Raw genomic sequence first — 27,679 nt, 5'->3', positions numbered from 1 at the left:
TTTAAGTCATAGAACCACAATGTAATGTAGATCAGAGAAAGAACCTTTGGCTTGCTGAGTCTATACTGACCATTAATATCCATTCTCATTAATCCTGCACCAATCGCTTCACATTCCTCTGAACTGCACCCCAGTTCCTCCACCCCCTACACACCAGGGACAATTTACAACAGCCATTGAACCTACCAACCTACACACCTTTGGAATGTGGGTAGAAATGAGAGCATCTGGGAAAACCACACAGAGCCTCAGGGAAAACATGTAAAATTGACTCGACTCAGACAGCATTGAAAGTCAGGATTGAATCCAGATTCTGGAGCACCTCTCCTCGCTGGCTACTGTGCTCCTCACTACAATCATTCAGTCCACTTGGATATTTCAAACAAGACAAATTCTAATGCTTCAGATCGATGTTTTTCCATTTGTGTGTTGATACTGTAATTCTCACTTTCTTGTGTTGCCCTGAGTTTTTTATGCCTCTTCCTGAGGAGTGTATCAAACACAAATGGCCTCGAATGCTGTTTTTCAAACAACTGCTTATATGAAATTAATCTCTATAAACATGCATATATTCTTCCATATTACTTAGGGGTTCAAAGCACTGTTAGCTAGGTTCAAAACACTTTGGTCCTCAAGTTTTTAGAGGCTGCAGAATTGTCATCAAAGTGCTTTAAAAGGATCAAGGCCATATTCTCAGTATTGATCTAATTTGCGGGGGTGGGGGGTGCGGTTTGGTGGAATCAGGGAACTTTGGTCTATAGTGCATTTGTGGTTTGTTGTCAGCTAAGGCTACTCTGGCCAGTGTTCTTGCTTCCATTACTTTGAATGACTGTCATTTCCTGATTATATATTGAAATGTTATAAAAGGAGTCTGAAGCCTGTGGCAGTGTTTACTTTGATGGCCTAATTGTCAATGTTTTCACCTTTGCAAATCTGTGTACCATTTGATAGTTGTATTATTCAATGTAAACTTTTACTGAAAGAACTGCTTTTGCATGTGAATCATGGTTTTACTTTCTTTTCAATGCCTATTCTGCCACACCATCCTCCCCTCTGTTGTGAAGTAAATGCAAGTATGCTCACTGACAATCTTTGACCGTGGAATGATTGTCGGTGCAATTCAGGTTGGTTCTGAGTATCCAGGAACTGCTGATCTTCTGGTATTTTCATGTACAGCGGTCTCTGGAGTTTTTACAGAGAATGGTGTGAAAAACAAAAAAAAAAGCATCCAGTGATTGGCAGTTCTGTGGGTGAAAATGCATTGTTAATGAGAGAGGTCAGAAGAGAATGGTCAGATGGTTCAAGCTGACGGGATGGCGACAGTGACTCAAGTAACTATGTGTAACACCAGCCGTGTGCAGAAGAACATCTCAGTTGAACCTGTTGAACATGTTGAACCTTCAAGTGGATAGGCTACAGCACAAGACCACCAGCATACACTCAGTGGCCACTGAATGCAGTGCTACATTTAAAGATGATGCATAAATTAAGAACTGAAGCTTTTTTGGGGATATGAGTTGGCGTAGAATAACGGGCAGTTCTAGAGATTATCTGCCTTATATTAGATGGGTCGTCTCATTCTTCAAGGTAAAATTAAAATAAAATTCTTGTATTTGAAATGGAATGTTCGGAACCTTAACCTCTCCGGTCTCCTTGAACAGAGAATATCCGTGCTAAACGCAATGTGATCCAATATCCTCTCAAGGTCACTTTCAGTAAGCCTTGGAGCAAGGTAGCTACCTATGGGATTAAACTAATGCCACAGTGTTGAAGTGGACGCTGTCTTCAGTAGCTGGAAATTTTCCTGACATGTTGCGTTCCTGATCCTTTAAAGGCTACTTGCTGAGATTTAACTACTGTGTGTCCCAGTACAGAGTGTTGTTGTAAGTTGTTAGTGTAGCTCGCCGGTCTGGCATTTTTATCATCTGTACTACGTTTGTTATTCTTCAAGAGCTTTATAAAAACTGTATTAAGGAGCCATATATCAATGTTTTAACAACTGTAAATCTGTATAGACTTTGTTATACACACAAAATGCTGGAGGAACACAACAGGTTAGCCCAGGGGTGGGCAAACTTTTTGACTTGTGGGCCACAAAGGGTTCTAAAATTTGACGGGGGGGCCGGACCAGGAGCAGATGGACGGAGTGTTTTGGTAATACATCTCATAAGAGAAAATAAAATATCATGGGATATGTAGAAAACATGTGCTTTAATTTCAATTGAAAATGAACAAATGCATTACAACAAAATATCTGTCATTGAAGTCCCATGGTATTTAGCTATTTATTGAAATGACTTTTAAAACACTGAAAATTAAATGAATAAAATACAGCTTTTTTTAATAGTAACAGTTATTATTTTAAAGCACTGAAAATTCTGTTATCCTTCAAGACATTATCATCATCACTCTCCTCCTGACTGTCTTTATTTCAAAAACGGTAGGAGATGCAGGTCTACTTGTCTTGCTCCTTCTTATTCAATTGTCCCCTGTGCCAAAACTCAACAACGACCAGCACAAGGACAGAACAGTGACAGCGCGCCAGTATGCGGAGCATGTTATTTGATCTGGAGTGCATTTTTTATTTTGAGAACGTACATGCACCTGCGCACTACTCATGTCCATCACTTAACAGAAATGACATGTAACATGTAAGGCTTATTGAAAAAAATATTTTCAAATGCATTTTTACATAACGCAATGAAGAAACTTATTTTTAATTTCAGTGGGAACAGTGTTGTTGTTCTCCCTTTTTAGCCAGCGCATCAAAGTCTGGATTTAGTTTTGTTGTGGCGATTCTCAGGATGGATCTGAGGTGTTGGTCAGTTAACTTGGATCTGTGGCTGGCTTTGTTGATGTTCATGATGCTGAACGCCTGTTCACACAAATAGGTCGAGCAGAACAAAGAGTAAAGTGCAAATGTGGAGTAATACGCTGCACCTCAACAAAGGTCAATGTACATAGAGGGCGTCATCTATTGGGAAAACGCCAGAATTGCGGGAAAAAAACGTTAACAAGGTTTACTAATATAATTTCATCAAGTTCTGCGGGCTGGATTAAAAAGCTTAACGGGCCGCATATGGCCCATGGGCCGTAGTTTGCCCATGCCTGGGTTAGCCTTTCAAGTTAAAGACCTCTGGTGAAATGACTGGAACTGTCTAATCACATTATGAATATTTAAATGCTCTGCTATCACTTTAGTAATGAATTCTTCCACTTGCCCCACTACTGAAGCAACTGTCATCCGTAGTTCCCTATTGTTCCTTTCCTTGTTTTGAAGAAGTGTTACATTTGTTACCAGAATCATTTGAGAATCTAGGAAATTTTGGAAGATTACCATTATTGCATTTAGTCTGACGAGCTTTCCTCAGCGGTGGTCAGCAAACGGGATTATTGGTGCAGCTTTATTAATAAACAGTAATGGCCATGTTTATGGAAGCACGTTGTCCAAACTGCCTCATGAATTACTTATGAACTGGGGGTCAGCCTTGTGCTCACATGCACAGTTATCTTGAAACTATGAATTTGCTGCATATTTTCCAGTGCTTGAGAAGGGATACAAGGGTCAGAATGTGAGGTGCGTCTCAAGTACCCGAAGGAAGGCAACCAAACAGCCGCTGCCTTTTAACAACAATGTCTTCAGAGACAGGGAAGAAGATGCAAGTGCTCACTGTCTTATCAGGACTAAGGTTTTGCTACGTCTAAATTACTTGTGATCTTGGGGGTACTGTAATTGAAATGATGATGTGACATAAGCAAATATCCTTCCTCTCCTAGGTAGATGTGGAACTGATGTTTTTCCTGGCTGGGGTGTGTACAACCCGGAGTCTCGGTTTCTATATAAGGGGTTGTCTGCACAAGGCAGAGATGTGAGAAAAAAAATCTTCAGCTAAGAGAACTAAAATTGTTTGAATTCTCCACACATGAGGGTTGTGGAGACTCAATCATTAAATATTTCAGAGGAAAAGAATGATTGTGAATATTGAAGGAATCAATGGATATTTGGTTAGTGTACAAAAATGGCCCATCATGGGCAGTAACCTACACTCATCTTCTCAAGACGATGTCTCAAAAAGGTGACATCCATCATTAAAGACCCCCACTGCCCAGGCCATGCCCTCTTCTCATTACTATCATCAACAAGGAGGTGCAGGGACCTGAACACATGCTCAAAGTTTTAGGAACAGCTTCTTCCCCTCCACTGTCAGATTGCTGAACTGATGATGAACCCTTGAACATTACCTCACAGTTTTAGCTCTCTTTTTGCACTGTTTAATTTATTTTTAATGCATATCTTAAAATTTAGAGTATTCTTCATGTATTGCATTTAGCTGGCTGGTGGCGTAGTGGCATCAGTGCTGGACTCTGGGGTGAATGGTCCCGAGTTCGAATCCAGCCGGCTCCCTTGCACACATTCCATCCATGCTAGGTTGTGCGTTGTGTTAGCAACTTGACCTCGTTAAAAAAAACTGGAGAATGCTACAGAAATGCCACATGATGAGCAATCACCAAAAAGACCGGTGCAAAAAGCTTGTCACAACGGCACCCCAATGACTCCACCAGGAGTTAAGGGCCTTCTTTTTCTTCTTCTACTTCTTGTATTGCATTGCGCTACTGTCACAAAACAACAAATTTCATGACATGTCAGTGACAATAAATCTGCTTCAAATTCTGAGGTGGCACAGATAAAAGGTCAGCCTTGATCACGTTGACTGTTGGAGCATGGGTCAGATCATGGCCTAATTCTGCTTTAATTTTTATGTTCTTACAAGTTTTAGTCATCTGCCCTAATTTCTCCTGGTGTAGTTCAGAATCAGTTTGTGTCTGATGACCCTATAAAGAACACTAGTAGACTCCACATTCTGAAATGACTACTGTCAGGGAGTGGAAGTGCCTATCAACTGATGCTAGACCCAAGGCAAGTAATATCTTGCCATCTTATCTGTTGATAAGTTTTGAACAGCATTCTTTCCAAACTTTCAAATTCAGTTGCAATAAATACTTCAGGCCACCTGAGGTAATCACTATTCTACTAGGGGTTGGTACTAACTTGTGAAAATAGACAAGATTAAACATTGATAACATTCCACTTGATGACCTTTTCACTTTCTGGTCTCTTCCCAGGAAGCAGTGAACATACCAAGTTAACGAGTTGGAAATAAATGGTAAAGAGTAACACATGAGTAGAGCCTCTGCCTTGATGAAAATTGTAAACTTCACAACGTTTAACATCTGAGTGGCAGCATAGGTTCTGTCAGTGCTGAGCAGATCTGCTTCTACCTTCTCTGTAGCCAAGCCCCCAACAAAATCCATCAGTGAGTGATTCAGCATTGCAATCCTGCATTTCTATTCCTTCCTCTGTACTTGCAGGAGTCACTAGACTGAAACACTTTATTGTTCCACGCTTGGCTCTTATAAGTTTGAAAATTGCTTGAAACTGCTGGAGCCTGACAGGTTGTTTTGACCTAGTTGCGATTAATTTGGTTTCATGTGAACTGTTAATCATCTCAGGTATTCCCACTAGAGTTTGTCCAGTTGCTAAACACTTTCCAGTGGTGGGGGCACAACTGACTAAAGAACTGTGCTGGGTCATTTGTTCCCACAATGAAGATTTTTGAGTAAAAGCAATCAGGATCATGATTTTTTTCCCTTGTAAGTTTGTTGTTTCAAAAAACATAAGAAGCAAATCAAAGCAACACACACACAATACTGTAGGAACTCAGCAGAAAAAGAATACAGTCAATGTTCTGGGCCAAAACTGTTCAGCAGGACAAGTATATCAAAGAAGGGTGGATTGTTAATGACCCTGTATATGTTGAGCCAAGTGTAGTCACTTGTAAATACACTAACTTCTCAAGTATGCTACTCCTATTTCCCAATTTGAATGTGACAGCAGATGATTCCAATTGGGGCAAGCCTCTGTGTTACCTGAGGAAATACACACAAAAAACAAATTGCCAGATTCCACAGGGTTATTTGCAGGTTTCTAAATTTAGCACCTTGAGAAAAAAGGGCAAGGAAATTTCCTAACTTGATGGCTCTGACTAATTGTTTGGCTCTCACCTCAATAACAGAACACTAGAAGTGTGAAATCCCTGTTCAAAAAATATTAGGCCTGGTCAGTCAACAATGAAGCACTACATTGTCAAAGAGATCAACTTCAGGATGATGTTAAACTGCCTACCTTCTCAGCTTGAAGAAAAAGACCCTCAATGTTCCTCTCTTGGATTCACCAATTGCTTGCCAGCTCTTGCTCCACCTCTTTGCATTGTCTATCTCCATCTTTCAGTCCAGATGAAGGGCCGGAATCTAAAATGCTTACCGTCTACTTCCTCACACAAGTGCTGCCTGACCCATTCAGTTCCTCTTTTTTGCTCCAGGTTCCAGCATCGGCAGTGTCTTGTCACCAATGGCCCAATGCTGGAAGAGCAAGCCCAACCCAATAGGTTTCCCTCCTTTCCATCAGTAAATCAGATAGTCAGTTCCGAAACTTTCCTATTGCTATCTCAATGTTCTGCATTTCTAATTTATTCAGAGATCCTGAGGTCATGAAATGTTGTTTTAGTAATCCATATTTTCCTGCTCCTAAACTCTCTCCAATAACCATTAACTGCAGTGCTGAATCAGATGGAGATAAACTGGGATTTGATTCAATTTTGATTTCTTCAGGCTAACTTTTGTGATGCTTTTAGTGGTCTCATATAGATGAGGGCAGCAGGATGAGGTGCAAATGGGAGAAGATAGTGTGCAGGTTCAGAGAAAGCTAATGTGGATGAAAGTGGACCAGGATGTCAGGATGATGGAGTTGAGAGGGATGGGGAGGGATATTACTCCACTGATAAAAGAAAGAGCAAGTAAATCTCTTAAACTGTAGTAAGAACTTCAAAGAAATGCAATGTAATTGAGATGTATAAAATTGTACAAAAGTAATAAAGTATTTTTATTAGCTTCTGTGATTTGTAAAATATTGACTGGAATTTTTTAGATGTTGAGAGTGCTCCATAAACTCCATTAACACTTCAGAAAATTGAAATAAAGTAATTGAATCATGCCTGTGGATTGTTATAATTCAGTAGTTGTTCTTTCTTTTCCAATACATATCCCTTTGTACATGCGAATAAATTGCCCCATCTGGAGGTGTGATTGATTTGGCTTACAGTTTCTGCTGCAGAAAAACGCACGCCCAAGGAATGTGATTAGGTGGCCAGGCCACCTATCTCCGGGACTGACTGAGAGGGTGGTCAGCAACCCTGTGTGTGGTCAAAGTGGAGGCTGGAGACCTGGAAGTGAGAGTTAGTCAGACAATCTCGTCCATTGTGCTCAGCAATGTCCTCAATCGTGCAATTCAGAAAGGATGTGACTGCAGTAAGCATGTAAAAAGAAAATAAATAATTTTCATTGGGAATCACTTTTTCTTCTGTTATTTTTATTGATTGAATATTGATCTGTTTGACACATTGTATCATTTCTGGTAAATGTTGTGCCCTTGTAAAAAATTGTTTGTACTTTTTACAAGCACAAAGGCCACTTGAAAATTCTGTTTCACTTTCTAAGCTTTGTGACGTTTCAGGCTACTTTGTACCCTTCCCCTTTTCTGGTCACTTCACTAAGTGGAATTTTCCCTTGCTACCTTGGAGATGGCCTAGAGAAAACACAGTGTCAGATTTAATGAACCCAATGCTTTTTACTCTTTCTCTATGGAGATAAAAGAGACATACTTTGTTAGTGCAGTGATCTAGCTGTGGCCTAAAAAAATCACAGACAGCTTGAATGCAGTGAGTTTGCACGCAATGATGATTGTGTTCCATCTTTCTGTTGACATATTAAACCAAATTTCCTTCTCCTCCCTCCCCCCTAACCCCAGATATAAGATTACTTGACAATGCTCTTAAGAACCGGAAAATTCATTTTTAAACAACATCATTAAAAAGAAAAGAACACATTTCTCTTTGTCACATCTTGCTGCAGGCAATTTGGCTGTTCTCTTGCCCATTGTCATATTAATAACTACCACCTTAAAAAGTATTTAATGATTATCAACATATTAGATAAATCTGAAGTCATGCAAAAAATAAATCTCTTCTTCCTTCTGCACTCGATTTTGTAGCCCTATAAATATTCACTGGTTGGATTGGAGAGCCTATTATATTTATCATTTTATTTAGACATTAAAAATAGCACTTTCCAAGAACTATAAGCATCTTTACAACAAAAGCGTTAAGATAGACATATATTAGATATAGACAGGGCAGAAATAAATATGATCTTAAGTATATTTGTCAGAGGTTTGTTAACAAAGCTATTCGATGGATAGGTAGAAGATTGTAGTTCTACCGGCTCAGAGAGTTGCAAACTATGGAAGTACGCTCTTTACACTACTGTTTCTACACTATCACATAGCCAATTATACTAATTCAGCATCAATCCCATTTTACTCTCCCAAAATTCTCCCTTTCCCTCAGATTCTAAAGCATATCTGGACACTTGGTTGTCCTCTGCACAATTTCCATAGGCCAGTTAATCTACAGACCTGCATGACTTTGCAATATGTTAGGAATCTCACATGCTCACAGGACAAACATGCAAGCTTTACACAAACAGCACTAAAGGTCAGGACTGAATATAAATTATAATTGCTTCTGTGAGAATAACCACTGCTTCACTTAAAAAAAAGGCATTGTCATCGTGGAAAATTACTTCAAATTTATCTGCCTGATGACTCAATCAGTTTGACTGATGAGCAGACAAATTATAGGCAGTGGATTGTTCTTTGGTTTCTATGTCATTTATGCATTCAGATCTTACTTCTATGACATAATTCAGGCTGACCCTCCCAGTGACAGTACGGAAGTGTATTGTTTTTCCCTATTTCAGAAACAGCCTTGGTTTGTTTCTCCCACACTTTTACAAACATTTCTAACAATTAATACCAACAAATTGGGAGTAATCTGAGTAATTTTTCCAGTTTTAGTAAATTCTTGTGACTACTCATCTCTATTAATTTAACTGATTTAAGAGGGGTAAACCCCTCTTCTAATGTTTCCTGATCTCTGGAGCCCATCCCAGTTAGCATTAGTTATAAGAATAACCTGCATTCAACTTGTTGCTCTATCACAAACCAATTCCATGTGCAACTGAATACCTTTCATATAACAGAAGTGTCATTTAACATTCTAGAGTTCAGATATACCATGATTTCAGTAAGTTCTGTTGCTATTATTAATTAAGGAATTTTGTTTTTCTATGACATTAGGACATCACAAATCACTTCACTACTTGTGTTGTCAGAATTGTAGGAATTACTATGCTAATTACCCTTATGGTCCCAATGCTCGTTTAGATTATTCATTTCATAGTTATATACCACCAGAGCTGAATACCTCAAATCTTTACCATTAGGCAAAAGAGCAAAAGAGCAAAATTAGGTTATTCAGCCCATCAAGTCTACTTTGCCAGTTGGTCGTGGATGATTCATTATTCCTTTATCACTTCATTATCACTCCATTATCCTGCCTTTTCCCCATAACCTCTGACACCTTTTCAAATCAAGAGCCTATTACATTCTGCTTTAAGTGCACTCAAAGAGTTGGACTCCATGGACCTCTGTGGCAATGAATTCCAGATTCACCACCCCCTGGCAATAGAAGATCCTCCTCATCTCTGTTCTAAAGGGATATCCTTTAGAACAAGGATGATGAGGCTGTGCCCTCTAATCCTAGACCATCTCATTACTGAACACACCCTTTCCATGTCCACCCAATGCAGGCCTTTCAATACTCAGTAGATTTCAATGAGATCTCCTCTTCTCCTTCTAAGTTCAGGTGAGTACAAGTCCACGGTCATCAAACCCTCCTCAGAAGTTAATCCTTTCATTCCCAGCATTATTGTTGTAAATGTGCTCTGGATCCTCTCCAACTCCAACATATCCATCCCTGTATATGGGGCCCATAGCTACTTATAATACTCTAAATATGTCTGACAACATCTTTTAAAGCCTAGGCATTACATCCTGATTGATAATCTAGTCTTCTCCAAATGAATGGTAACATCTGAGTTATTTACCTTACTACTGACCTAACCCTGTAGGTTAACCTTTAAGGAATGCTACATGCAGACCACCAAGTCTCTTTAGACCTCCGATCAGTGAACTCTCTTCCCGTTTGGAAAATAATCCATGTCTTTATTCTTTCTACAGAAGTACATGACCAAACACTTCCCTACACTGTATTCCATCTGTCACTGCTTTGCCCGTTTTCCCATCCAAGTTCTCTTGCTTCTTCAACACTACCTGTCCCTCCATCTTTCTGTGTATCATCAGCAAACTTGTCCACTATAATTCATACAGATCTTTAGTCCATGAAGTGAAAATTTGTAGCCCCAGCACTGGCTCCTATTGACCTTCACTAGACATCCACAACCAATCAGGAAAGGCCTTCTTTATTCCCACTTTTTGCCTTCTGTTGGTCACCCAATCTTCTATCCATGCTAGTGCTTTTCCTGTAAATACATAGACTTTTGTTTAGCAGCCTCATGTGCAGCATCTTTTCAACAGCCTTCTGAAAATCCAAGTAAACAACAACCACTGACTATCTTTTGTCTATCCTGCATGTTATTTCCTCAGAAATTTCCAACAGATCTGTCAGGAAACCATGTTGACTTTGCCCATGTGCTTTGTCATGTGCTTCCATGTACCCAGAAACCTTGAGTCCAGAATGGAGATGGTTGGATAATTAACTCATTGACCATTCCAGGACTTCTGGAAATTATTGGAAATGATCAATCATCCTGTGACTTATTTTGTCCTGGTGAACCATCGTCCACTTCCCGCATTTTTCCAGAAATGGTCAGCTGAAACGGGCAAATGTGGAGTGAAGAATATACGTGGGTTCAACGTTTTTGGGATATAAAAGGTGAAACAAAGCCAGAAGGCTCCCAGCATCCATTAACGTTGCTTTACTTTTCTTTGCAGGCCAAGTATGCAGGGCTCATCTTCCGTCATGAAGGCTGGCCACTGTGTGTCCACGAGAAGGTGGTGGTGCAGTTAGCATCACTCCACAAGGTCCCTCTCAAGGCCGGAGACTTTTATATTCAGGTCGCACCACAGGGGAATCAATCTGCGAAACTGGTGCTGAAGTGTCTTTCCAAAAATGGGCAGTCAGTGGAAGAAGTCCTTGTTCCTGAGGATGTCTATGCAAACCTCTTCACTATGGACTTTCTGGAGAATGTGAACCGTGAGCACAAGTGTTCCCTGCACAGTTGTCTCCTAACGAGTGGCACTGTTGTTCTCCGAGTACACTGGAAGAACGTCATTAACCCCGTGTTTGTCAACAGGCCAAAAACCGCTCTGACTTACGAACATTCTGGTTCTGATCACTATGACCAGCTAGCACCTACCACAGCAAAAATGCCACAAATGACAGAAAGCAGCAACTTGCCAGATCATGGCAATTCTACTGAAGCATTAGTTCCAGTGGAAAAAACAGCAATGTTAGAAGGTAGAGTGAACTGTGGGATTTGCCTCTCAGAAGACGTTCAATCTTTTGAGACTAATGTCAAACAGGTGATTTCCAAAGGCCCTGGGGAAAGAGACAGTTCATTATTTCCCCCAAGTTCAAATAGCACTGATGTAGTTCCTTTACCAAATCTGGTTCGGCCCAGTCCTCTTACTGATGAAGTCCCAACAGTTAACAATGAAGCTCTGATGGTTCCTAGCCCTGAGACCAGGAATACTACAAAGGTTTTAACCTTTGCCACAGACTTAAGTAGTCCCTGTCAACGGAGGAAGCAGCACCGAGACTCAGTGTACTTTGAAACGAGACGTCTGTTTAGAAAGTCATACATGGAAGCTTTGCAGAATCCTATGCAACTGGGCTTCAGTTCTGAGGCATCCATAGCAGAGGAAATAATGGAGCATAAAACTGAGGTGATCAATAATGGAAACTTAAGGATATTTACAAAAAGACCTGGTGATAAACTAAGCCAAAAGCATGGTCTACATGCTGATAGTTCTGAAAATAAAGGAGGGAGTGAAGAATCTAAAAGCACCCAGCACTGTCGAAACCCAGCTGGGCCTGTGATGCTGCAGGAACGTTCTTCCATTCCCAGCAGTCAAGTATGTCGTAGAAGATCCAAGTCTTTGGATATGGCTTACAAGAGCTTACAGGAGAAAGCATTAAAGACAAGATTCTCTTCTGGTGACTCTTCAAGAAAAAAAATATCAAATGGTCACATGGTAGAAATGGATAAGTTGAATTCTGACACGTGTTTGACCAATCCAGGAAGCAGCTCCACTAACCCAGGTAAATATGGAAATTTAAATGAACCAAGTGAGTTTGTAGTTTTTTTGCCGGTCAACAAGTTTTAAAATTTTAAAATAAGGGAGGAGCAGTTACTTTAAAAAAAATGTTTGATACAACGTCACAATATGAAATACTTTACGGGCTGACAAACTTAGGAAGTACTGTCCTTGTCCATGGTGAAATTTTGTTACCTCAAAGACAATCTGAATCAAAACACATTGTCTTTCATTCTTGAATAAGTTTGAAGGCTTCGAAGGTCTGAAGATTTATGGCTAAATATCTGATGTACAAAAGTAGGTCGAAGCATCGTCATCTGTTAAAACCAAAATAAATCTCTTGATGTGAAGAATAAATGTTGATGCATATTGAGCAATTACAATTGCCTAGTCAACTCCACTCAAATAACTTGGAGGAATATTTTCTTTTTAAAAACCTTTGTAATAAAAGCTATATTTTTACAAACAAAACACTTCAAAATTTGCTCATGAATCTTTGCAGTTCAGTGACAAAATGCTAAAATCTTCCCCTATATATACCAATGCACAATCCAAGATTTGTCAGTGGATTCCAACTTGCTGTGTGTGTTTATGAACCCTGCATTGCATTTAATTATGCCAGTAGTAGAGGAGGGCAAAGGGCAGGTGATCACAACTAGGAAGAAAAGTCCAATTCATGTTTCTGCATCTTACTAGCTAGGTTTATGTGCATAATCGTACAAATATTGGTGGGGCAACAAACCAAACCTCAAGGTGCTTGGAGCAAACACTATGGGAAAATTAATGGGTTGCAAGGGTATGGGGTGGGTGCACTACCCAGCTGCACTACTCCATATTTACATAGAGCAGAAGAGAAGCAAGGCAGCCTGCCAAGCCAGACTGGGATCCTGCTTAAAAGCAGTGTCAATGTTAGTGGAAAGTACTGGGTATGGTAAAATTCCAATAGTCTGCAAAATGACTATTCAGCAATCATGACGATTCAGCATTTGGTTCGCCAGGTAATTTTTGCTTTGCAATTCCACTCACTGAGCCCTGCTTTCTGTATTCCCCTGGGGGATCATGTTCCCTGTTCTCTCTTTAACGTACGCAGTTCACTGAATAACTTATTCTAATATCACGTAACATCCTAACAGAAAAGATGACTTGGCATGTCAAGGTATTTTTAGGAATAACATCAAATATTCTGGAAAATGACTAATAAAGCACCTCCAAAGTCTCGTCTGTGTTAGGTTATTAGAGTTTATTGTATAATGTTGAAAGTGTACCATGTTAGAAGTCCTGCATCTCTGATGAGATGTCAAAATCAGGACTTCCCTTTGTCTGATCAACACAAACTCTGTCATGGCACTTTGGTATTAAATGGAATCTCCAAATAGCACCACTTGAAAAGTAGGATTGCCCTTTCTCCATTGATGTAGGTCAGTTATGTTCTCCCATTGAGCTAGTGACTATAATTCAAACAAAATTATTTGACTATGAAGTTTATTGGAGTGTCTTGAGGGCACACTATGTCCTGCACTAATCCAGAGCCCTCCTTAAGTTATCTGAGGCTTTTCCTGGCTTCGGCCTAGAGACCTATGTTACCTTACTGGCAGATGTGGCAGTATGATACTGAGGTCACCTTCACATCCTAAAATAACGTGTTAACGTGATTTCCAACCAATATTTGTGGGCAGCAGCTACCACAAATCCTAACTGGTAACTAAGTGTTAAGAGGAATTTTTATCATCATAACAAGTAATGGACAGCTATGTTTATTTTTGGAATTCTACCTCATAAAAATAGTAATGGATCACAGTGAAGTCATGACCAGGAGGTTATTAACTGAATACGCATTTACAGCTTGAGTGGTGGAGAACATTGAATTTGACTCATATCTATGTTTGTGATTATAAAAACTAGTTCTGGCAGGAGAGTAAATTGAGATGTACTGCGTATCCACTTCAAAACCACCCTAGTTTGGCACATTACCAGGAGACTGAAAGTGCCCAATAAAGGTCAGATTTCCACTAATTCTGGATCCATGCTGAATTTGTTGAAATGTCATGAACAAATTTTTACATGTCTGTATGGCATTTAAGCATGTATGTAAAAGAGGGAGGGAGAGAGAGGGAGAGAGAAAACACAAACTATAACAATGCACATATGTAAACACCAGCATACATGTAGACAACAGCTCATAGAGTTAAGGGGGTCATTGCTCTAGAACAAATACATTACACTTCCTCCCCCTTTAGATTAATGCAACATATGAGGGGTGATTGATAAATTCATGGCCTAAGGTAGAAGGGATCAATTTTAGAAAACTTAGCACATTTATTTTTCAACATAGTCCCCTCCTACATGTACACACTTAGTCCAGTGGTTGTGGAGCATACTGATCCCTTCTTTGTAGGTGGTCCGCAGCAGGGCTGATTGATAAGTTCATGGCCTAAGGTAGAAGGAGATGAGTTATTGACTTAAAACTTTCTGCATGATCACTCAAAGAGTTGAATTGCACATGCATGTAACACAACTGTCTTGGACCTCCAGGTGGTCCACAGCAGGGGTGATTGATAAATTTGTGGTCTAAGGTAGAAGGAGATGAGTTACATAGCTCTTGTTACATACACGTGTAGTTCAACTCTTTGAGCAAAAATGCAGAAAGTTTGAACTCATCTCCTTGTACCTTAGGCCACAAACTTATCAATCACCCCTGTTGTGGACCACTTCTGGAGGTCCAAGATGCCGACTTCTACAAAGAAGGGATCCGTATGCTCCACAACTGCTAGACTGTGTGTAAGTGTAGGAAAACTAAATGTGCTAGATTTTCTAAAATTGACTCCTTCTACCTTAGGCCACAAACTTATCAATCACCCCTCGTAAAGCTGGATATGTACAAAACACTCAACACACACAAAATGCTGGTGGAACACAGCAGGCCAGGCAGCATCTATAGGGAGAAGCGCTGTTGATGTTTCGGGCCGAGACCCTTCATCAGGACAGACATGACCATCACTGCGAGTTAAGTCCTTTGACTGAAATGTGTCTGTTTTTGACACAATCAACTCATTGTGAGAGAGAGAGAGAGAGAGAGAGAAAGAGAAATATTTTCCAGTCTTAATGTGAGTTAGGAAGCAGTTAGAATGAGTCAAGTCCAGAATGGATTGACCTAGAATGATTAACAAAATTATCTTGTGGACACAGTGACACTGGCTTTGAATTTCAAAAATGATCCATTATGGGGATTATCATCAAAGGCCAAATAACTGTTTTATGTGTTATGGCTGGAAATTTGTATTTGACAGATTTTGCAAAGTATTTTTTAATCTCTCAATGTCTTCACAAATACTTTTAAAATATATTTTGTTGCTAAAGATCATGTGCGTGGGCAGAGGAAGCTGGAGATCTCACATAGAAAAATGAGAGCTTTCACATTTTGGGCACTTTGCCCAGTGACTTATCAGTGTACCCATTTTATAATTTTGTTTTTTTTTTCATAAAATGTTGAGAATAATCATTTTGTAAGTTGGTTCAGTGCAGTCTTGAGTCATTTATTGTTGGAGTGCTGTAGAGCATGGTAAGATCACTTAAAGAGATTGATTTCCTTTTAGCAGGCCTCTCGCAGAGCTGTGTGACGGAGGCAGGAAGGAGGGGCAGCTGCCATGCTGTTTTAAACCAGATGCTGGAATCTACAGAGACTTCTTCCTCACCAGATTGTCCTCAGGCCACAGCGCAGGTTCAACGCAGTGCCCAAGCCTGCAACAGCTTCCCTGCTACAGCTGCAGAGGTAAACCTGGATCTGCTGCAGTCAGGAATCGCTCAGTTACCAGGTTGGTATGGTCAACCACCAGAAAATGAGTTACAATGAAGAAAGTAGTTTCAACCAAATTAGCTTGTTAACTTTTTTACGTGTCAGCAGGAATTTTTGAACTGTATAAAATTCAAAGCACGGGATAAGTAAATTAATACTCAGAAATGTATTGAAAATAACCACATTTCTTTCCATCTGAGCTGATTGTTTAGGCACCCAGAAGCTCAAGAAATAACAATTAACCTTCCTACTTCCATATTACTGCCTTTAGATTCAAGACTGAATGTAACAACTTTAAATAACCAACATTCCCACCTATTTTATTTACAGACTTCTACCATTCGCTTTTCTTTCTTTGAATAAATTAAAGAACAACACCTTGAGCCACTTCAAGACAGCAACTGAAATGTAAAATGTAAGAGAGGAAAGCAGAATATTCCAACTTACTGCAGATTTTTCCTTGTACTGCATCTCAACTCTGACTTTAAGAGTTGGATCAACCCTAATTTTTGGAAGTTGAAATGTTGTTATGACAAAAACGTTAACCAATTTGGAGTGATAGATGCCACCCAACTTGTCTCAGATTTCCAGAATCTACAATATTTTGTGTTGTAGCATGTAGCATGAAGTCAGAAATAAGCAAAACTATGGAAGGAGGTATCAGTTCAAATTTCTTCAGTTTGACACGAATAAGTCGTTATGGTGGACATTAAATGATGTAATTGGAAACAAACTGAATTCCTTTAGCATTGTGATTCTATGCAAGCAGGATAAATATATTCTGAAAGCCAACAAGCTCCAGCTAAATAAATGTAACCTTTGTGGATTTAACCATAAACAAATCAAATGAAATAGAACAAAGAAAAAATGGTCTTACCAATCCAATGGGAAAAAATGAAGGAAGCCTTTTGAGGCCTATAGAAAAACTGGAAACTTCTTTTAAGGGTGTTTCAATGGACAAACACAGAAATTATTTAAGGAAAAGAATAGCAGTTGCAAATCTTTCTTTTTAATCTTTTTATTATTCAAAATACACAGGTACATCGAAGTAACAACACTTACAATGCCTCAAAAATTATCTTAAAGATTGAAAATTTTTGTGAATAAAGAAAAACCCCTACTAAGCAAGAAAAGTGAGATAAAAAACAACCCATTGAGAGTACAACCCCGGAGGCATGCGTCATGTAGAAAGCTTCTAAAAATAAATATCAAACCTTAAGATTTGCAGTTGCAAATCTTAGTGAAGAATTATTATTATTTTTTCCCATACAGTGCCACTTGACAGATAAAGCAAAAGGAAGTAAGCCATTTGCCCACACAAACGTGTGGATATATGGGTTTCTGATTTTACCCTTTCTGTAGATTTAAGGAACTAAGTAAAATCAGGCGTCAGGGTTTATTTTTTCAATCCCAAATATATCTGCAGCCAGCAGACCAGTGTTTCCAATGTATAGGAAATCACTAGCATTAAAGTTTCTCCACTGGTTCAAAAAGTAGCAGACTGACTTCCTCAGCAAATCCCTCATCCACAGTGTGAAGTTGCTGACAAACATTGGCTGCATGTCCCCAGAAATGTTAGTTCTGAATTCTCAATCCTATTTGTGGCCTCCTCCAGAGCTATGTTATCCACTGACTCTTGCCCATAGTGTCCGCATCAGAAGTTACTCACGATTTCCTCTGTCTTTCTTATTCTCAGGTTCCGTAATTTAACCAAGCAGTTGTGATCTTCTTTTCCTCAAAAGCCTTATCATTTATTTCCATCTCCCAAATGCCATGGAGCTCAGTGTGAAAACTTTTTCATATTATCGTTCCACATGTCCATGTGGAGGGCATCTCCAATAGAAATGAAATGCATATTTTTTTTGCAAGGGAGTGAAAAGGTAATGAAGCATGAACTCATGACCTCATTTTGACTGATTTATCCTATAGGAAACAGAGACAAAGCTGGTCGAGCTGTAATCCAGATTTGGACACACAACATGATCTGGTTGAATCAAAGTTACCCCAGCACAGAGCTGACCAATTTACTGGGGTACTACTACACCATTCCTAGGTATGGAAAGCGTGTGTGCACATGCGGACACATATTTTATCTTTACTCAGAATGCTTTTATTATGAGAATCACTGGTGAGACTTCTATTTATTGCCTTACCTCAATTCTGAGGTGCTCGTGGGCCATTTCAGAGAGCAGCTGAAAACAACCACATGGACTCAAATACAACAAACATCAGTAAGGGTCAGCAGACTTCCTTCCCTGAAGCAAAGATTACAGTGAGCCAATGTAATATTTTCTTTATTTTTGTTTCCACTGGCCTCTATTCCTGTACTGAGGATGCAGGAAAATTCTTTGATTTCTTCTCTTCTTTGCATCAAAACTAACATGGCTTAGACCAATAGAAGCTGGGGTGGAACTTCCATGCATCGGCATTAAATTGTTATATTTTCAGAAACATAAAAAGTGATAGGGAGTTACATCTCCTGCGTCACTAAAAAACTAGGCACAATAACAATGATGGTATTGTTTAGATAATAAAAAGTTCAGATGTGTTGGCTCACTCAAACAATGACGTTAATTGGCCTTGTCCAAAGTGGCCACATTGGGAACATCTGTTACTTTGATATATTTTGCTGCTTGGGAAACAAAGGTAGCAAATGACACAGATGATAAAAAAAAAACACTCATGTTGAAATTGAGGGAGAAAACTGGAAATGGCATATTGAACAGCTAACAGGTAGCTGGACAAGCGTCAATAAGTGGGAAGCCTCCATGTAAATGAATTTGAGTCATGCTGAATCAAGCCCATGCAGTTACCTGGTTCAGAGACAGACAGGCAATTGAACTGACTGTATGCACAGGTCTTAACACTCTGGTGATACACTACTGAGGCAAGCTGAGTAGAAATTCACCTCCCGTCAATGCACCATCGCTTAGCAGTAGGCTTCAAATATCTGACATTAATAGATAGTACTAGCTATGATTTAAAACATAACTAAATCCTGTGAAAGCCTAAATAAAATTTTGTCCTGATTGCAATCCTGGGAATTAACATGATAACAAAGAATACCAATCCTGTTCTTTGCCAAATTTTAGTTTTTTCACTAAATAAATTCATCAAATTCAAAGCTTTTCACCTGTGTTTCTGAACACCTACTAGAAGAAGAAGTGCAACATGGAGAGGGGAATAAAATTACCTTGAAGTTTCCTCCATGTCACTTGAACTTGGGCATAGATCAGTGATAGTTCGTTGTTATGAAGTCAAAATTTTAAAAAAAAGTTTAACTCAATAGCACCAGCTATTAACTGACTTACACTGGATCGGAACATCTCACTAGAACATTTTCAAACAAATTAAATAGTGAAGAGTGCCTTGTTGACATGAGCTCTGTAAATCTGAAAAGAAGAATATATTTCAGCTTTACTTCGACAAGAATGTATTTCTGGATTTTGAGATATCTTTGCTGCAGAAATAACCTCTTCAAATTGGAGATAAAAGGAGCAAAGACACACAAAGCAAAGAATGCCTGAAAACAGCAAGTTCAAAGAATGAACAAATTACTTCCATTAAATACATCAAAATAGATTCTGTTGATTCAGTTCCCTCAGCTGCCTCAAAACAAGTGTTTGTGTTTGTCTACAGCCCTTGCAAATGTTTTCTGGCATGGACTAAAACTTTATATAAAACTTGGCAAGGTTAGCTCAGGATGTGTGTAGACACTTCATTACAAACTGTGAGGAAAAGGTATATGATTTCTTTCATATTCCTTTTTCCTTCCTCACCGTCATGTATGTGTAATGTAGCAGACACCTCACAACAGGAGTGAGGGACACCTACATCTTCAAAGTTGCCATCAATGTCTTGAGCCATGAGACTGAAATTCTGTATGCATTCCTAAACAAGCCTAAAAGATTACGTGATATATTGTTAAAGATTTATTGCTCAGCGAACATCATTATTTAAGACAGACCGATGAAACAGGCCAATTATTGCTGTTTGTGCACTTTTGCTGTTTTCTAATTGGTTATACATTACAAAAAGCAAATAAAGCTCAGAAAATGATTCATTGCTTGTGTTGTGATTTGGGACTTGCTTGGTTTTGTGTGAAAAAGGATTAGGGAAGGGTTTTGGCATGGGTTCTCTGCAAGTTGGACTTTGGGAGAGAAGTGGACGGAAATGTTAGTTTGATGCAGAAAATACATTCATGAGCGAGTTGTTCAAAGTATTTTATTGACTATATTCTCTTAATCTAACAATTTGCTTTTCAATTATTCCTCAACTCTTAAATCCTAACAGAATACTGGATGGCATCAAAAGCTTCAAATACCCTTTGAAAGGAATAATTCTTATGAAAAATCATTATGCACATTATTTGGTTGTTTCCAGTGGAATAGAACCTGTCTGGGTGAGAGCTGAAACTGGGCAGATGATTTGACTATGGCACGTTGTATTATTCTCCTTTCTCTTTCAACCTGTTATTTGAGGCAAGAGACAGGGATGGCTATCTGAACACAACTTCAAATGACCAGTTCAAAGTCCAATGATGTACATTGGAGTTGACTGCACTGTTAATCAGTGAAGGAGCCAAGAAGAAGAGTCCAAAGCTGGGGAAATCCAGAAAGTCCATTTTGATGTCATTTGAAGAAATAACTTGTTCATTCTTTGAATTTGCTTCCCTTTGACTCTGAGCCAAGGGGCACAGGAACATCTCCTCTGCATTCACATTGAACAGTTAAAGATATTTTATTGCAAAGTCACAGCTCCTTCTCTTTGTGCGACTCTCCTAATCTCACTTACTTGAGCATCACTTGAACAATTACATGATGCTCACTTGATCCATGAATAGAATTGTCTCCTCCTTTCTGCAATCATTCCTCTTTTCCTTGTTTTGACTCCTTAAGGCTCCATAAAATACAGCCTCATTGGAAACCAATAAATGCATAATATATGATTCTCTAACATAATGAAAACTGAATTTAATTATATGGCTTTTGATAGATTGATGGCAAGATTGCTGGACTGAGCATAAGAAGGCAACATGGTGATATCAATCAGTCAAACAGCCTTTACAGCATCGGTAAATTACGATCCTAAATCTGAGGACAGAAAAGATACCTGGCACATCAAGACATAGTGCAACTTGACTGAATACCTATGGAAAGTGCAGCTGTAACCTTAGTTTGGTTTCCAATCATGTCGTCATGTTCTGGCCTTTACACAAACAGGGGAATAAACAATAAAGATTTTCCTTTATGAATATTTTACATCTGGCTCTAGTTCTATGAGTCATTTTTCCCTAAGCTGTCACGTGGCAGATCTATGAAATGCCAGCATTTTATTGGGAACCTTGCATTTTCTCATCAGTGTCTTCAGCTCTCAAGAGTTGCTCTGGCATGAAGTCTATTATGGCAGAGTGTGTTCGAGGACAAAACCTTTTCAAGTCCTTGCTACTTTCCTGCATAAGTAATGCAAATTTGTCTGATCTCTGCAATGCACTCTGCAAGTTTTGTGTATAGACCATGCTGACTTTGGTCTATTTTTTAAACTATGTGTGCTCAAGTACACGTGATACCTGTACACCTTGCTTAAAGTAAGCACGAAATTAGACTTAAATTTCAGACTCCTGTGTCCTCTTTTGAATTTGTAACTTCAGAATATTTAACAAAGCATAACATTAGTAATATTTTTTCAAGAATCACTAGATTCTGGTATGGTTCCAGAGGAGTGGAAAATTGCAAATGTCACTCCACTCTAAGAAGGGAGGGAGGAGGAAGAATGGAAATTATAGACCAGTTAGCTTGCATTCAGTGGTTGGGAAGATGTTAGAGTCAATTATTAAGGATGAAATTTTGGGGTACTTGAAAGCACATAATTTAAATAAATAGATCAAAGTCAGCATGGTTTCCTCAACGGAAAATCTTGCCTGACAAATATATTGGGATTTTTTGAGGAAGTATCAGGCAGGATATAAAGATGAGTTAGTGGATGTTTACTGGAATTTTCAGAAGGCCTTTGATAAGATGTCACGCATGAGGCTGCTTCAAAATAAGAGCCCATGGTATTACAAGAAAGATATTAGCATTGGTTGACTGATAGGAGGCAAAGAGTGGGAATGAAGGGAGACTTTTTTTGTTGACTATGAGTGAGTAGTGGTGTTTTGTAGGGATCAAAATTCAAAGTACGTATATGTCACCATGTAAAACTTCGGAATTCCTTTCCTTGAGGGCGGTCACAATAAATACAAGAACCATAGCACAATCAGTGAAAGACCACACCCAACAGGGCAGACAGCAACTAATGTGTGGAAAAAACAGCGACAAACTGTGGAAGTACAGAAAGAGAAAAACTAATAAATAAGTAAGTAATAAATATCAAGAATATGATATGAGGAATTCTTGAAAGTGAATCCAGTTCAGTGGGAACAGTTCACTGAGGGGGTGAGTGAAGTTATCCCATGTGGTTCAAGAGCCTGATGACTGAGGGGTAATAACAGTCCCTGAACTTGACAGTGTGGGTCCTGAGGGTCCTTAACTTTTTCCTAATGGCAGCAATGAGAAGAGAGCATAGTCTGAGTGACAGGGGTCCTTGATGATGAATGCTGCTTTCCTTCAACAGAGCTCCTTGCATATGTGCTGAGTGGTGGGAGGTCTTTACCCTTGGTGGACTTGGCTGCATCCAATACTTTTCTGTGGAAGGGGACTGGTGTTTCTATATCAAGCGGTGATACAGTAAGCCGTGATATACTCTCCACCACGCATCTATAGACTTCTGTCAAGTTTTAAATGACATGCTGAATCTACCTAAACCTCTAAGAAAGTAGAGGTGTTGTTGTGCTTTCTTCATAACGGCACCTACGTGCTGGACTCAGGACAGGTCCTCTGAAAAGATAACACCGAGAAATTTAAAGTTGCTGACTTTCTCCACCCGATGAGGATTGGCTGATGGACCTCCAGTTTCCACGTCCTGTAGCCAATAATCAGCTCCTTGCTCTCACTGGCATTGAGTAAGAGGTTTTTGTTGTGGCAGTACTCGGCCAGATTTTCAACAGCAACGGTGATGTCATCAGCAGGCTTAAATATGGCACTGAAGCTGTGCTTAGCCTCACAATCCTAAGTGTAAAGTGGGGGGCTAAGCACACAGCCGGTGGTGCACCAGTGCTGATGAAGATTGTGGAGGGGATGTTGTTGCCAATCTGAACTGACTGGAATCTGCAAGAGAGGAAAATGAGGACTCAGTTGCACAAAGGTATTGAAGCTTAGGACTTGAAGCTTATTGACTAGTTTTGAGAGGAAGATAGCACTGAATGCTGAGCTGTAATCAATGATGAGCATCCTGATGTGTGCATCTTTGCTGTCCAGATGTTTTGATGTCCAGATGCAGGATTGAGTGAACAGCCAATGAAATGGCACCTGCTATTTACTTAGAAAGAGAATTCTCCTCAATGATCCCGACTGTAGTTTACATACTGCAAAAAGCAGCTATTAATAAAGTACTAGGTGTACTGAATGCCACAATTCAATCTCTTATTAGGACCACTTCTTTTCCCGTTATATATCAATGATTTGGATGATGGAATTAATGGCTTTGTGGCCAAGTTTGTGGTTATTATGAAGATAGCTGAAGGGGCAGGTAGTACTGAGGGACTTGGATAGATTGGGCAAAGAAGTAGCTGTTGGGAATATAGAGTAGGAAAGTGTATCGCCATGTACTTTGGTAGAAGGAATAAAGGCAAAGACTATTTTCTAAATGGAGAGAAATTTAAAAAATCAGAGGTGTAAAGGGACTTGGAGACTCCTTGTTCTGGATTCCCTAAAGGTTAGTTTGCTGGTTGAGTCAGTGGTAAGGAAGGCAAATTTGATGTTTGCGTTCAATAGAGAGGACTAGAATATAAGAGCAAGGATGTTGTGCTGAGCCTTTATAAGACATTGGTCAGACAGTACTTGGAGTATTGTTGACTCTTTATTGAAGAATGGATGTGCTGGAATTGGAGAGGTCCAGAGGAGATTCATGAGAACGATTCTGGGAATTAAAGGGTTAATACATGAGGAGTGTTTGATGGCTCTGTGCCTGTACTCAGTGGAGTTTAGAAGAATGAAGTCTATTGAATATTGAAAGACCTAGATAAATAGGATGTTCCCTATCCTGGGTGAGTCTTGGATTAGAGGGTACAGCATCAGAAAAGAGGGACATCTGCTTAAAACAGATATGAGGAGGAACTTCTTTTGCAAGAGGGTAGTGAATTTGTGGAATTCTTTGCCACAGACTGCTGTGGAGGCCAAGTCATTGGATATATTTAAAACAGAGGTTGATAGGTTCTTGATTGATCAGGGAGTCAAAGTTTATGAGGAAAATGCAGGAAAATGGGGTTGAGAGGTTTAATGAATCAGCCATGATGGATTGACAGAGCCGACTCGATAGGCCAAATGGCCTAATTCTGCTCCTATGTCCATGGTTTCCTTTGTGTGCTCTGGTCTCCTCCCTGTACAGGTTTATGGGTTAGGGTTAGTAGGTTGTGAGCATATTATGTCAGCACTAGTAATGTGGCGACACTTGTGACCTGCCCCTGCACGTCCTCAAACTGCGTTGCTCATTGACACACACCATGTTTCACTTTATGTTTCAATATTTCAATATATGTGTGACAAATAAAAGTAATCTTTTAAAACTGGAACTACTGGGAAAGATCAGCAGAGCGGCATTACTTCCATAGTTCTTTCAAAGAACTGACACACGTTGGGTCAAATGTCTGAGTTGTTTTTTTTTCAAATTCCGCATGTACTTGTGTGGAAGTTTACTACTGTAAACAATTTTAAAATTACTCACATTTTTCCAAATCCAGTGTATATGCTACTTTATTTGATGAGAGGCATTGATCGTGTGGATTGTCAGGGGCTTTTTCCCAGGGCTGAAATGGCTAGCACGAGAGGCATAGTTTTAAGATGCTTAGAAGTAGGTACCAAGGAGAAGTCAGGGGTAAGTTTTTTACGCAGAGAGTGGTGAGTGTGTGGAATGGGTTGCCAGCAACGGTGGTGGAGGTGGAATATGATAGGGTCTTTTAAGAGACTCTTGGTTAGGTACATGGAGCTTAAAATAATGGAGGGCTATGGCTAACCCTAGGTAATTTTCAAGGTAAGGACATGTTTGGCACAGCTTTGTGGGCCAAAGGGCCTGTATTATGCTGTAGGTTTTCTATGTTTCAATTTCCTTTGAAAGAGGACCAGAGTTGACATTTTGGGTTGACACCCTTGTCAGTCCTTTGACCTGAAACATTAACCGTTTCTCTTTCTCGCACATGCTATTTACCTCATTGGTAATTCCAGCATTTATGTTTTTGTTTCAAATTTCCAGCAGATTTTGATTTTCATTTAGTGCTACAGTACTGCAGTGGGTCAGCTCTGTGGAAAATCTTTGCATGAACTTGGGTTTCTTTTTATCCTAATCCCAATGAAGCTTCCAACTTCTATGTAATTTTGTCAGGAACTTCAAATGTTTTGGTCATCAAGGTGAAAGCTAATTAGTTTGGAAATGCACCAGCTAACGGTTGTGGGATTGGTAGTGTGAGCTGGGTATCAGTTTTGCTCCTCACCTAGAGGAAGCCAATGAGCAAAAAGTGAAGTTGACATAAAGCCTGTGAATTGCCTGTGAATGTAGTTAACTTACCCAAATATCAAGCACTCTACATTGGTGTCTCAGCTTGGACTATAATTTTCTCCCTGGAAATTTAAACATAATTACTGTCTGAATACACATAGACACAAGCGATCACAGATGTTGAACCTGGAGCAACATACGAGAATCTGGAGATACTCGGCATAACGCGCAGCGTCTGTGGAGGGAAATGGGACAGTCAATGTTTCAGGTTCAGAACCTTCATCTGGTCCAGATAAAGAGGAAAAACTGAACACTGACTGTCTTTTACCCTCCACGCTGAATTCCTCCAGCATCTTATTTGTTGTTTTGAACACATGCAATGCACAGTCACTGAAAATTCTGTCAGAATGATCTGAAGTTTATTTAGTTACACAGCGGTGCAACTTTGTGGCTATCAAGTTATCATCCTGAAATGTGTATGTACGTGGTGACGGTGGGGAGGGGCAGGGGGACAAGTACAGATGGAATTCTGAACCACATCCAAGTTTAACTGTTTAATTGTGCAGTTTGCTTGTTGCAGGAAGGAAGTGCGAGAACTTGGACTGACTGTGCTGGTGGACGCTCGCAGGTGTTCACCCGCGCCCACCCTCTTCAAAGCTTTAACTGCTCTGCAGGTGAGATGTTAGTCAGCAACTGACAGGACAATGTTAAGAATATCACTTTTCATTTAGATATCCAGTAACTGTAGTGCAGAATGTTTCACAACCATATTACTGTATTTTTCTCTTCTCTCCTGTGATCTAATGCATCTCTTTCTATTTATACAGTGGACTCGTTGGGCTGAATGGCCTAATTCTGCTCTTATGTCTTGGTCTTACACTTCCTCCAGACACATCAACTGTAATTACCAAGCGATCATCATTCTTTCTCAGTCTGGACCACCAATGATATCATTTGGTGTCTTTTGGTCTCCAATCTATATCTATCTGTACTCCTTCCTAACATCTTAATATGTGGGTAATTACGGATCATTGACCTGAGCTGTGTGTCTCTCCTTCTCAGATGCTGCTGGGCCTGCTGGGTGTTTAAAGCAACTATTGATTTTGTTGGAGAAGCTGAGTGTTCTGTCAGAGTAAAAAATCTGTGCAGAGGGTGATGCAAGATCAACTAGTATTTTACAGTTAATGATACGAAATTCTGATTGAACGTCTAAAGCATTGTTAGACAGAGATATGATGCGGATGGGAGCTTATGGACACAATTAATGAACTGATGCCTGTCGATCACAGTATGTGTTTGTAACTCAAGGGATTTGACATTCAATCATTGGTATTGGAGTTTGAATACAGAAAATGTATTGCTTCAGGGAAGGAGAGATTTATATGAAAATATACCTTGATAAAGAGGAGTGGATAAGATTCATATCCCACAACTGATGTGGTATTTTACATCTTACTAGTAGCCAGGAAAAGAGGAATAAAATGGTAAGAGGAATTGATGATGTCTGGAAATACTGTGCAGGAGGAGCTATAGCCTTCACCAGTGCCAGTGAGTACCAAACTGATGACATGCAGGGCAGAATCACTTCAGTCATCTTTCGTGAACTATTATCTTCCCAATGACTTCGCTCAGCACATTAAACCCTTGCTCTGCAAAATAAAGTTTCCATACATTATTTCCAGTTGAACTCTCCTTAACTTTCTGCTGCGATCTGGAGTCCTGCCTGGGACAAGATGAAGCAGATTGTTATTATATCCTCTGCAATCCTTCTCTAAAGCTTACATGTGTTCTCATAGCTTATTTACATAGATCCTTAGTCCACAGAGACAAAGCAGGTTAATAGGATACGGTTAAGTTACCTGCTGTAATAATTCGGAAGAAGAAAATATGCTTCCTACAAATTATTTAAGAGCATTGACTGGGCTTTGTTTTACAAAGAAGGCTTTTCCATTGATTCTCCTATGCCAAGAAAAAAAAACTAAACCCAGTAGCACTTACTTTTA

The 27,679-nt window shown here is 39.5% G+C and overlaps 1 protein-coding gene across 2 annotated transcripts in view; it reads left to right on the top strand.

Annotated features, from left to right (window-relative positions):
- Nucleotides 1–27,679, top strand: part of zgc:158766 (uncharacterized protein LOC100009641 homolog) — a 173,966-nt gene that overhangs the window by 93,587 nt on the left and 52,700 nt on the right. For both annotated transcript variants that reach the window (XM_059945321.1, XM_059945320.1), the window contains exons 3-6: nt 10,970–12,299; nt 15,889–16,107; nt 18,018–18,141; nt 26,257–26,350. In XM_059945321.1, the coding sequence (XP_059801304.1) occupies nt 10,970–12,299; nt 15,889–16,107; nt 18,018–18,141; nt 26,257–26,350 (1,767 nt within the window). The remainder of the gene's footprint in view (nt 1–10,969; nt 12,300–15,888; nt 16,108–18,017; nt 18,142–26,256; nt 26,351–27,679) is intronic.

Source organism: Hypanus sabinus, chromosome 20 (genome assembly GCF_030144855.1).
Source record: "Hypanus sabinus isolate sHypSab1 chromosome 20, sHypSab1.hap1, whole genome shotgun sequence".
Classification (NCBI taxonomy): Eukaryota; Metazoa; Chordata; class Chondrichthyes; order Myliobatiformes; family Dasyatidae; genus Hypanus; species Hypanus sabinus.
Note: the sequence above shows the minus strand (reverse complement) of the source record. Positions and strands in the feature narration are given on the sequence as shown.